Source organism: Amphiura filiformis, chromosome 10 (assembly GCF_039555335.1).
Source record: "Amphiura filiformis chromosome 10, Afil_fr2py, whole genome shotgun sequence".
NCBI classification, from domain to species: Eukaryota; Metazoa; Echinodermata; class Ophiuroidea; order Amphilepidida; family Amphiuridae; genus Amphiura; species Amphiura filiformis.
Window position 1 is genome coordinate 68,788,301 of NC_092637.1, and position 13,612 is coordinate 68,801,912.

A 13,612-nucleotide genomic window follows, 5' to 3' on the forward strand; every position below is an offset into this window, starting at 1 on the left:
GGTCGTTTTTTGGAGGCAAACTGATGACTGAACTTTCCAACCGATTGTCAACCGATAAAAATCGTATTTTATATTATTTTTCTGTCTAAATAATATACTTGTAACTTAGTAATATTTTAAAGCGACAGAGTCCAAAGGTACTAGATACATTTGTTATGATCGCCATTGTCAATTGCTTGGTAACACCATTCTCGCGCCAATACAATCTTTTTTCAATTAGACTGATATTAAAAATGTGTCGGGCGCGAAGCGTGAAATCAAAAACTCAGGGTCCAGGGCCCGCCTCGGCTGCCTTACGATGGTGTACAGGGACATCCAGGAGTCACTGAACCGGGGGAGCAAAATTTCCAAGTCATCCGACTGATCTGCTACTAAAACTAACAGACACTTATCGCGACAGGTTTTGTTTAAATTTAGTTTCAATGCTAAAATGGGCCAAATTTATGTATTAAACATGGTCAAATGAAGATTTACATTGCAAATGTTGTCAATTTTGTGCTGGTATTTGGAGCCAGGAGAGCAAACTTGTTCCCTGCCTACTTACCCCGGTCGGTACGCCTCTGGTGGGGTCCATGAACAAAGCCCCTGGCGGGGACCCAGAGCTCCCGGAAGCCAGTCATCAGAAAATCATACAGTGTCTATCATGGCTATAAGTGGGAATTTTTAGACTTTGTTTGGTATTGTATCTTTGAAAGTAATGATGATAATAACAAAAAAGTATACATTTTCAGAGCGGAGATGATGCAAGGAATCCAATAAGTACGGCATATTTCTGAAACAAATGACCAGTTTTTGAGAAAAGCTTGATTTTCCTTGCAAATTATTTTTTGTACACCTTAGCAACTTACTGAAGTTTTAGATTAAAAAAAATGAATTTTCAAGGGACCGTCTCGCTTATCTGTCTCAGAAAAATGCCTTTTATGGGGGAAATGCGCGCTCGGAAATTGTGAGTTTTACTGTTAAATGGGCTAAATTTGGGTCTAAAATGGACCAAAAGGAAGACACAAATCGCAATTTTTGGCCAAATATTTCTGTTGACTGACTGGGCCGCCGAGAGTCATTACGGGCCCCGGGTGTAATGAACTCCCTTTGATCAGCAAGTAACGTGCAAGATTCCAGAAGTGGTGGACAGGAGTCCGGGGGGACACTCGAATTTGGAAATGACACGATATACGGACACAATTCAAAATTAGGGGACTTTCGGTGAGATATTTGACACCAAAAAGCTTGGGTGAGAAGGCCAAAAAAGAGGACCTTTCTTTGAGACTAAGCAAAATACAAAAAGATGGTATTTTCATGAGATCGGGAAAAAACCAATTTTTGATACAAAATGTTAAAAAAGTAATCAAAGCATTTTTTGAACAATTTGAAGAAAAATAATGAAATTTTGTGAATTTTAGAGAATAAATGGGGCCTTCTGGTGGGCCCGGTTGGTGTGAGTAAAAAGTTCATTTGGTGAGAGGGAGTTAAACAATAGGGTTAATGTCGCCGCATATCCACATTTACACACTTATAGTGATTGCTACCCCGGGACAGTAGTGACGTACATTTCTTTATGACATTGGGTGAGGGGATGGAGCAAAAATTCTCATTCACATTCGTAATAACTTTTTTTTTTCAAATTGAAACAAAATTGTCATATTCAAGCTAAAATGGTCAAATATGATATTAAAAGAAGCAAATGTGCGCAAAGCGCGCGAAACTGTGCTTTGTTTTGGCTAAGATGGTGAAATATGAGCTTAATTTGGTGAGAAACATAAGCATCACTTGCAGTAATGGAAGGTGTGATTGCATGTGCACTTCCCTGCTCGATTATTGGAGAGATTCATTGAAGGGGGCGGGGAGGGGGGGCAGGACCATTATGTGGTATTTTGTTCTGGGATTTGGATAATAATTTTCATAATTGTATTTAATCAGTAATACTGGTTACCTAAAAGTATTTCTTCTATCATTGTTATCGTCATTTCTTTAAATAATTTATTTCATTTAAGATTTTGTTATTTTTTAATTCCTGTTGTGTTTTTTTTTTTTGAATCATATTAATACAATTAGTAACTTGCTTGTTTTCTTTGTTTATCAGGTAAAATGGCTACGTCAGTAATAGTAATATTGACGCTAGCCTTAGCTGGCTACTTTCAAGGACAAGCTGCGTGGGGAAAAGCTGTCTATTACTATGGTAAGTTCGATTGTTGATAAGAATCTGTTTGTCTGTCTGTTGAACAAATCCGCATTAATGCGCATGCGTGTGGTTCCTTTGTTTCATGCATTATTTTTATGTTATTTATATCAATTTGTCCAAGAGACCAGGAGAAAGCCCATTAGTACCCGAACACTCAATTAACCATTGCACTACTGAGCCATATATTGTAACACAAACTACGAAGAGAAGGGTTGTTGCGACCCCCCTTAATTTTCAATTATAAACGTCATATACCGTTATTTGGTATTGATGTATAGCTATGGGTCTCCTCTATCCAGCGATACCAAAATATGTACACACATTCCCCACATAATGTCGCTATGACATCATAATGTGAGGACGCCCATGCACATTTGGGAAAGTCTGGCTATGTACAAAAGTATAGTAAATGACTATTTTCACCTAACTAACAGGTAAAAAATCAATGCGAGTGAATGATTTTCCAGGTGGTGGTGTAATCCCCATCTCATCAGCCAGCTTTAGGTCTTCCATCTGCTTGTTGAGTGTACAGCAAGCTCATCATCAGATTTGTAAGATATGTTAAGGCTGGTGTTCAAGATTCTCCATCTGTCTCTAGATTGACGAGCCATAGATACGGAGTCACCTAATGATATTAATGTTAGTATTAAAAAAAAAAAGCAAAACAAACAAAATAAAACAAAACATACACACAAAATGTATCTCTTTAATATATTCTTATGTTTTTCATATATTTTTGTACAGATGTTGATGAATGTCGTGCTAATTGCACACATGGTAGTTGTGAAAATTCTGCTGCTGAAGGTCCCTGGAGGTGTCATTGTGCTAGCGGTTACAGTGCAGATGGAGGAACATGCACAGGTTAGTCTATTTTGTACCATATCGCCGTTCTATTTATTTCAATTAAATGTCACCTATACGCGAGTCAAACCATTTTTTTTTTCAAGTTTTCAAAACAAATTCGTTTACTGACTACAATTTGTGACGGAATATCAAAAACGATACACTATGTTGTCAAGCAAAGCCAATTTATTCCCGCGTTATTGAGGTTTTTTTGTATTATGTTTCAGAGTATAAAAAACATTAACCATACCTCAAAGTATATTTATTTTTAACCTAACCATTCCAAACAAGAAAATAATTCCTCTCATGGATATTAATGAGAACTTAACAATCAATGGCTGAATATAGACGGGGGAATATACGGTTTGACCCCAACAATTGCAACAAAAGGGTGTTTTTAACTGATTATGGTACTATGGGACATTAGGAATAACAGAAAAAAAGTTATACAAAATCGGGCTACCGGAAAGTGTTTTTCCAAGATGGCGTTCAAAATGGCCGCCAAAAATCTTAAAATTACTAATTAATTTATTTTTCAATACAGAGTTGCAATTTTGGTGTCTAAACCCATGTTTTGGGGGTCAAGGATTCTAATATGATCAAAAAAAATATTTTAGAGTGATCAGATAACCTACAAATCCAAGAAGGCGTCCAAAATGGCCGCCAAAAATCTTAAAATTACTACAATTAATTTATTTTTCATCATAGAGTTGCAATTTTGGTGTCTAAAGCATTCTATTATGATCAACACAAATATTGCAGAGTGATCAGGTAATCTACAAATCTAAGATGGCGTCCAAAATGGCCACCAAAGACTCTTAAATACGTATACTTTATTTATTTTTCACCCATGAGTTGCAATTTTGGTGTCTACACCCATGTTGGTTTTTTTTGATCAAGGATTCCACTTTGACTAACAAAAATAGTTCAGATTAATCCGATAAGCTACAAATCCAAAATGGCTGCCTATATCCTAGTATCCAGGTGATAGTTTTCAACTCAATAATGATCTATTGAAGATTACACTGTATACATAACATTACGGGTCGTTTTCAGGTTGGTAGGGATGTGTCTCACTATGATTGGTTGGTATAGTAAAATGAGTAAAACATTTGTGCCTGCATTGTTAGATACGTCATTGATTGGTTGGTTGCAATCCCTCTTTTCAGTAGGAGCACTGAGACAAATCTCGCAGTTAAGCTGGAATAGGTTGGCCAGTCAATATTGGCAAGACAAAATTGGCAAGACACAATAGGCAGGTCAAATGTTGGCTGTCATAAATTGGCTAGTCAAAAAAAGGTTGAGACGTAGTCTAATTTGGAAAAGAGTGCATACAATATATGTAGACTCGGACATAATATTGGTATAGAGAGTTCATATAATATATGTAGACTCAGACATAATTGGCATAAAGATTCATACAAGATATTATATACTCAGACATAATTAGGCACATAGTAAAGATCACGTTTCGCTACAAGCCTTCGTTTCCAATATCATATGGCATCCCTAACCCAGGCAGGACTAAAAATCTGATCATTTGTGTTGAGTTAGTTAGCTACAGTACATCATTTGCACTCTCCCTCTCATCTTCCATTATTTGATTGCTGTATGGGTTAACATATATGAGTCAGTTTGGCAGGGTCAACATCCAGCATAACATGGTAGTCCATATCTTCGGGAGCTGCAGCGAGGTGGGAAGATTTTGCAATTACAGTGGATCATTTTGAGTATATGGGCAGCCTTCATGTCAGTCATGATCGGAACAATCTGGTCGCTGTCTTATTCACACACCCCGTCCATGACATCCACACCATTGTCAGACCCTTCCTGGTTAGTAAACTCTGGGACAGTGAAATTTGGTGGAGGATGCAGTGGGCGGCAAACGTTCAGGAGTGACAAACGATTTTAGAGATGTTAACTTCTTGACAAATATGTCGTAGCCAGGGTTGCAAGTGAACTCTCCCCATTGCTGCCAAACATAACAGGCAATAGTCTTGCTACCAAAATTCTCAATGATCAATGACTGATTTGGGAGAATAAAGATATTTGCACATTGCTTGACTATGAGATCGCCTTTCACAGGCTTTTGAAAGGCCGATTTCTTCTCAATATCAAAAACCCTGAAGGTTGTATCACACCTGGTAAATGCCTGGATGAAGAAGAGCTAGGAACATAAATCTTTACCTAGGATTGCCTTTAGTCGGTTGATGTCATACACTTTAATATCTTCATTTTTTCAGAACGGTAGTATAGTTCTCTGACATGTGTATCTGCATATAAAGAGCCAGGATTAATATATAGATCAGTGTCTTCCCCAATCAACGTTGTAATGTCGATGGGAGCTTTCTACCACCGCGTTAATAATTTCTACATCTGCACCGTCTGATGCATTGATCACATTTCACGCCAGGCATGTTCTCCAGTTCATCTGTAATGAGATCAATTATCCCTTGCTTATTGCTAGCTCTTAATAAGAAGTCATCTTTTTTTCCTGAAAACAGTCTTTGCAGTAAAGTGAACATCTGGATGCACATTCTGCCCACGTCGTTGGTGTGTATTGTCTTTGATGGCCGGACCTCCACCATACCCATCAAAGACAACCGTTGCCAATCCATAATAGAAACAGTCAAGTCTGCATATGAATGTGCAATCACCCATAACTGTCTCCAGTTTCCCATGGTACTCGATGCAACAAGGATCCTCCATCAAGGACGTAATGATCAGTTTTTGGATAAGATTCTTTGAGGACTTCATAATCACCTGACGTCACATTGCTTGAATGTTCAGTGATACTGATACTGAGGTGTCTGCAGTATGACGTCAGAGCCATCGGATCACTCTTAATTTTCCGCTCTTCTCGAGTTGACAAAATCATCTAAAATTCGCATTTTCCATTGGCCATCCACCTTAATTTGTGCTGATGTTGTACATTTATTGTACTTGTCCACGACGTAAAGTGATTTTTTGGCTGATTATCCAACAAGGAAACGTGATTTCAAGCAACTTTGTTCCCCTACGCCATCCAGCTACACTGTTGTGTTTGCTGGTTTGGCTGCCGAATTTGGACACACTCACACTGTACACACAGGATTATCGATCCGATAACAACCATACTGGACCACTTCAGTAGGACTTTTCCCAATTTATTATCATACTTCCTGCATGATGAAGCGTGACTCGTACCACCGACTGGTACTACTGTGCTTTGTGGTGACTCTGTCACTCTTGTTAAGCTTCTACCATCTTGTGCCCACAGCTGTTTATGATGATTACCACGATTATGACGCTGGTGGTATCATAATCCACAATGTATTAGTATTAGTTGGAATTAGAGTGGCCCTTAGAATTTTGACTTCAGACAATGTTGTATGACGTGGGATATGTTCTGAAATATCAAAAGAAAAAAAAAGAAAAAATGAAGGAGAAGAAGAAAAGAAAAACACCATCTCAGGCAATTACGGCTTGAATAAAGGCTATTGGTATATTAGACCGGTTTATTCACAATGATAGCAAACACATGCTGAATTAAAGAACACATAAGACTCGGGCAGAAGCCCTAGACCGTTAAATGTCGCCCTCCTGTGACCAGACCAGTAGCATATGAACGTGCGTATAAACGCACGGACCGCGCAAGACGTCACAATCTCTCCAATATCACAGTTTTAACGCAGCTTAAGCCATATTGTAACATTTCCATAAGAAATAGAATTGTATTTCTTATCCACAAAATCTTACTTTCACTGTCAGATATATCATCGTCGAATGTGCTGATGTCGGTCCTTTTGATGTGCTATGTATGACCATCATCCCGTACCGTGCCGTACGTCATGTACGTACGTACATGTTATGTACATCGCGCACGCGTTCGACTAATATTTCGATCGTGTGAATAAAACAAAGGACACGTCGTCTTATTAAAAATCTCAGATTTTATCACAAACATAATTTACATTACTTTCTTGCAAGATTAAATTTTTTGAAAAGCATGGAGGGGGGAGGCGTTCACCCCATCAAATGTTACAATATAGCTTTAACCTAATAATATGTAAACAAACATTACTTGCATTGTTTCCGCCTTATCACTAACAAAATCAATCTAAACTTAGATTGGTGTGAATGTACGTTTAGTGGCGATAAATTTCAAATCTTTAGTTTTGGTTTCTCTTTCAAGGGATTAAAAAGTAGAGCAGATCTGGTCTGCAATCATAACACTATTATGCTGGGAGGACACAGTATAGGGTATATAACCAGAAGTATACAATAGCCTATTGTGCTAACATAATTATTATCATGATTGATATCGGAAATCTATCCCGCGGACGACAGTTGATGCTCTCTGTCGAAGGTGGCATATTACACTCACGAGTTCTAGGCTAGAAATCATATACATGCGCGTATATTGAAGGATGGGGTGGGGTGGGGGCTTTGTTTGTTTGTATGAAACATAAACGATGCATGGAGATGATTTGATTATGAATTAGTTTATTATCCCCGGGAAGCACAACCCATACCTCCTCAAGAGGGGGCTCCGGCCCCTCCCTATATAACCTCCTCTTCCCTAAGTGACTCCTACTCCCCCCTCCTCCTCCCCTACATTCGATATCTTCATCTCTCCTCCCCCTTCTCTTTCACTTCCAATGCTCTCTCCCATCTGTTTCTCTTTCTCCCGGTCCATACCTCCCTTGCCCCCCCCCACCACACAATCTCTTCCCCCTCTATCTTCTACTTTTTGCAGTAAAAATTGATTCAGTAAAAGTCATTAGGTTATTAGAGGTCATATAATGGCCTTTCATCGATTCTGGTACATGGGATTAAAGACATGAATCGATTTTGTTTATAGCACCAATACAATTACAATAGTGGCCCCTTTTGTAATGTCGAATGCCAATATTCCGATGGTCTATATTTTTTCACAGGTGAAATAGCCCAGGCTTATTCGATTTTGTAAACCATGCTCGATTTCTCTCCTCGTGAATATTGCACTGCGAAATTTAAACATTTCTTTTGTATACTTAGAGTAGGTAACTTCAAACCAAATATTTTTTTTCTTCACACCACTTATAAGAAACTGAAACCAAAACCGAAACTGACTGACACAAATGTTTAGTTTTTAACAAAAGGTAGAAAGAATGAGTTCGATATCTTATGATTCAAGTGGTTAGGCAGGACAATAGGAAACCACGTGACCAAAACCAAAACCAAAACTAAAACTAAACATTTGAAATGAGGCAATGTACTGTTGTTTGCGTTAACACGTTGCGTCATTCGCATGTACAGTATATACATGCAATATTTGCTGTCCAGAGTGGACACGATTAGCAAAAACTTAAAGGTGTACCCAATAGTCAACAGTTAATTCCAATAAAGCAACATAAATAATAGACGAAATAAAACAACAACTATAAAATATTTGATAAGCGAACATTTACCCATCATGCCCATTGCTTTCATTTAATTTTATTTGAATAAAATATAATGATATAATTGATCATAATCGCACGATGAAGACGACAATAATGATGATGATCATCATCATCAACATCATCAACATCATCATCATCACCATCTTCGTCGTCATATTCGATATCAACAGTATCGTTATTTTATGTTAAAATGTCTTATTTCATGCATTTTGTATAGATAAAGATGATTGCGCATTGGATACTCATGATTGTAACGCAAATGCTACTTGCACTAATACCGATGGTTCATTCATGTGTACATGTAATGCCGGTTACAGTGGAGATGGAGTAACATGCGCAGGTTAGTCTATTTTTTATCATATTGCCGTTCTATTTATTTCAAATAATTGTCCCGAACACGTGAGTCAAATAATACTCAATTGATCCATGGTATACAGGGTGTAACAATAAAATTTATACAATTGCATTTTGACTTCTCAGGAAAAAACTAAAAGAGTTATGGCACAAATGTTATATGTAATACAATCAGTAACATCTTGGCTAAAAGAAGACGTTTAGTTGGTTTCTTTACTAGCTTGGGTTCACAAGTTATGTCCGATTAATTAAAACGTCCAGAAAACGTGTTGGTCCACTTTTGCCATGTTTGCGCACATCAAGCGTAGATATGCTTATCGTGCATTAAACATCAAAGAACTTACACAAAAGAATTATAAGTCGTGTTTCTTCATATAATTAACATGAACTTAATGATAATATGATCTTTCTTTAAAATTTAGAAATGAAGTCATGAAATTTCTTTTAAATTATCTTATAAGTAAAGTAATTTCTCATATCCTTAAGATATCGTTGGTAAAACTGAGAACTGTTTTTGCATCCATAAGTACAAAACAATAGGAGTTTGAAACTAAGTTCAGCTTGGCCTCTAGCTGTTCTGGGGCAACCACTATTGCCAGCATTTCTGTTAACAAATTCGACATACTTCTCATAGTTATATGTAATTGTATGCCTTGATAGAAGACATGAGTTTGGAAAATGAGCTATAAACAATCTTATGGTTTCTGCTTGACTCCATGTGCTACCGAATGTCACAACCATAAAAATGAGGTTGTTATGTCAGTGATAAGTTGTGACTTTCAAAAGAGAGATATTCTATTATGTAATCATTTCTACCACTTCGAATACAACATTGTTTAAAACTACCTATCATACATGTCATAAGAGCATCGTCCATGGTTCAAACTCTATTGAGTCACTTTTGTAACAGCTTAGACAAAAGTGGCCCAAGCGGTTTTAAGACTAGGTTACATAATTGGCCATATCTTCACTTTTATACCGTCGATTTTATTGAAACAAAGCTTAGCTGATGGCTAAATAAATGATCTTGATAGACATATAAATATCAAACCACAACATAAGCGGCATACTTGTGTCATTCTATTTTCAAAATTGTACAAATTTTATTGTTACACCCTGTACACTGACAACCCGAGGGGTACACTAACCACCGATCGCATTTTTTTCTCTCTAGCGGGAGATCCAGTAACCATGGTAACGCAAACTACTACAGTAACAGCAACTGTAAGTAATTGATATATTTGGAGTAAATAGTTGTAACATATATGTAGACCTAACTGCCTGCAATTTCATATTTATTTATGAATATTCATAGACCAAGAAAATAATAGCTTAAAGAAGGATGGTCCGAATTCATTACAACACACCTCTCCCCTCCTAAGAGGCGTCAGAATTTCAGTTGTTCTTAATATGCATAATTTAAGAGCCGCCGATGTTTTGCGAGCCGCCAATGCACTCTCTAAATAATAAGCCACTTTTGGTTTACAAAATCGAAAAAAAAGGAAATATCTAATATTTCATAGAGTCAATGAAAAAACCAAAATACAATAAAAAAAAAAGATACTGATACCAATATTTCCTTTTTAATGAGCCTTTTCGGCATCAGCCTTTGATTTCCACTGACCAAAAATCAGCGAACGGGTATAATAATGTGTTATTGCGCGTTTATATTTTTGTCTGCAGATTCGCTTTGATATAGTATTATATGACGTTAATGGAAAATTATGATGGTGCAGGCGATTTTAAATAGGGCACACTAACCAAAGGATACGAGAATAATATTTATTAGTTCCGTTGTCTTGTGAGATATGTTGGTATCGCACAATGACTTGCGAGCTTGAATCCCTGTTTGATAGGAGAGAGTACCATTGCCGCAGGTTTGCCGAAGGGCTTGCCAACTCATCGCGTACCAATGATCTTCTCCCCCCTACCAGACAGGCGTGTCATGCTCGCAATCTCCGCAATGCGCATCACTATTCCCAGCTGCGTTTCAGAACATCTCGCTTCAAAAACAGCCCCATCCCTATTTTGTTGATGCATTAAACAAGTAGGGCGCCGTTTATTCGGGTTTTCCTGCATGCACGCACATTTCAGCTTTTATATTTATTGTGCAATAATAGTGTGAATTTATAGTATTTACTTGTGTCTGCCATTTTATGTTATTTTATATACTTTTTTCATATTTATATCAATTTTAATGAATGCTTTGCTTTTACTCTGTACATTGACATGTAATTTGACCTTCGGGTCACAATATGTTGGTTTTAATAAATATACTTATACTGGAACTTATTATTCAATGTACAATGTCTCTTTTGTTTTTATTATTGAAATTAATATGAATTGACATTAAACAAAATACTCTATTTAAACAAGTAATATAACCGCGTTTATTGTCCCTGCAAGTTTTGTAGTCTTAAATGGGTATGATATGTGCCACTAATATATGAGAAAAGGAACCCATACCGGTCAAATATACAAAAGGTATTTACGGTGCAGTTGTGAATTGAAGACCTGAGCGCAAGGAGACTGTAAGTCCATATTTGGCATTTTGAGATAGGATCGTTTAAACTTTTTAAAATAAGATAATTTGGAAACCAAGAAGCCACAATATTGATACTTCTCAGGTACATTGGGTATAGGCAAGAAGAATCATTTTGTATATCAACCAAGTAAATATCTGTAATATTGACCGATATTGATCGATTTATCATTTTTGGACTTACAGTCTTCTTGCGCTCGGATTGAAATAAATGCTTATAACTCAAAACTGAATGCAGATGTTGGAAATATTTAACCATATTGGTAATCTATGTGCAAAGGCGAGCAATTTGACACCTTGTTTGTTCAATTTGGAGGCTGTTTTAAAATTTGACTCAGTTGACCTTTAACCGGAAGTGACACACTAACTCATTAACCGAGCTCAAAATGTATGATAATTATATATTTTCGTAATCGTTGTGATGACTCTTGACGACATTGGACAATTTTTCATTTTGACCCCTCTTGACCCCTCACGTGAACCCTATGGGGAGGGAGCCAAATGTAAAAAAAAAATGTCAAACTTTTTGTCTTCATCCAATAATTTCAAAACCAACTGTAACAATTATTTTTTCCATGTTATGAAATAACGTATTGCGAAAATCATATATTGTAATAGAGTAAACATATCCTGTACCATCTGCTCGCATATTTATATTAATGAGGAGGGCATCTCACATGGCGTTACGTGCCTTTGTCTTTACGCTGTAGCAGATGCAGAGTTAGAGTATCATCACACACTTCATGGAATGATTCGTCCTAATCTGGTGATCTGCTATAATATGATTTTTTTTTATTTGTCTCTAGCCTAAGCCTTTAAGTTGTTACACTTGCATCGCCACAAACAAGTGCGACCCATGTACAGAAGCGCAAGATGCTAAAACATATGAAGTTGAAGAGTGCAGTGAAGATCAGGTCAGATGTGGGGTAAGTGGATTACAGGGCCTAGTAGCGTAGCTATAAGGGGTATGAGTGGGGAGTCCAAAGGGGGGGGTTGAAGAGTTGAAGAGTGCAGTGAAGATCAGGTCAGATGTGGGGTAAGTTGCTAAAAGGGCCCAGTGGCGTAGCTATAAGGGGTATGTGTGGGGGTGTCCAAGGGGGGGGAGGGGCTTCCACCTGTAGGCATCTTGCCTTCCCCCTTGCTTCCCTATAAGTGTTTTAGACTTTAAACCATTTTTTGACCATTTTCGTCGAATGTCAAAAGTAACTTGTTCATTACACTGGTGCACACTTATGTTACTTTGTAGGACTTAAGACTCGGACATAATGTATAATATATAAACTGAACCAAAAGGTAACGCCATTGATTGATGATGAAGTCAGCATTGAGTCAATCTGGCAAACGTTGGTGATAGGTCCTCTGGGCCCACAGGGCAGTGTTTTCATGAGCTATTGACCCGAGGGACCAATTTGTTTCGTGCAAATCGGATAAGTGTATAGGCCTTACCGCTTACAATTTATTTGTCTTCATCCTCTTTCTTAACTACGCAGGCCGTTGTTTACGAGAAATATGACAAGTTCCACAACATGTCACGTGGCTGCTTTCCGCGCCAAGAGTGTCAAAGTGATGATATGCCGTACCTGTGCCAGACAATAGCTGAAGGCAATATCACCAAATGCGTTAGTTGTTGTCAGGATTCGGGTTGTAACCACCAGGAAAGAGAACAGCTGAAAAATTCGGGCGTGCACATGGTGCGAGGTTTTACTATCCTTATTGCGTGTCTTATCATGTCCAAGGTGTCATATTAAGCATCGCAACATTCAAAGAGCCAATTAAACGTAATCGGCAGTGAGAGATTTAATGTTGTCATAAAAATACCATGGAAACAAGTAGATTCACTAAACAATTAATAGTCATTAATCTCACTAAACAATTAATAGTCATTAATCTACTTTTAATAATATACATTAATCTCTGTTGGTTAATCATAAATAACACTAATTCATGAGCCCCTGGAACTTCTTGCAATATTCCTTAATTTTAATGAATACATTTTTCGATTGTTGGAAACTGGCCTTTGTATAGCATTTTTAGGCCATAATTTGCTCTAAAAAATAACAATAAAATTGCATAATTTCCCCAAACCAACTATTTCCTTCTGCAATTCTACGTAGGAACAGATTGGTTTATTTAAAACAAGATTAAAATGCAAAATTGATGCACTCATTAATTATTCATGAGCAAGTTTGCATATTATTAACAAAATAAATTACAAAACTTCTTTTTTCTGGAAACTAGAGTCCACATTTTTAAATGGTACGCCTGTAC

At 37.2% G+C, this 13,612-nt stretch overlaps 1 protein-coding gene across 1 annotated transcript; it reads left to right on the forward strand.

Moving 5' to 3' along the window:
* The first annotated feature begins 2,085 nt into the window (after nucleotides 1–2,085).
* On the forward strand, nucleotides 2,086–13,353 carry LOC140162381 (uncharacterized). Its single transcript, XM_072185584.1, has 6 exons — nucleotides 2,086–2,176; nucleotides 2,924–3,040; nucleotides 8,666–8,788; nucleotides 9,977–10,026; nucleotides 12,151–12,270; nucleotides 12,835–13,353. The coding sequence occupies exons 1-6, from the start codon at nucleotides 2,086–2,088 to the stop codon at nucleotides 13,090–13,092; spliced, it is 759 nt and encodes a 252-aa protein (XP_072041685.1). The 3' UTR covers nucleotides 13,093–13,353.
* Nucleotides 13,354–13,612: the final 259 nt, after the last annotated feature.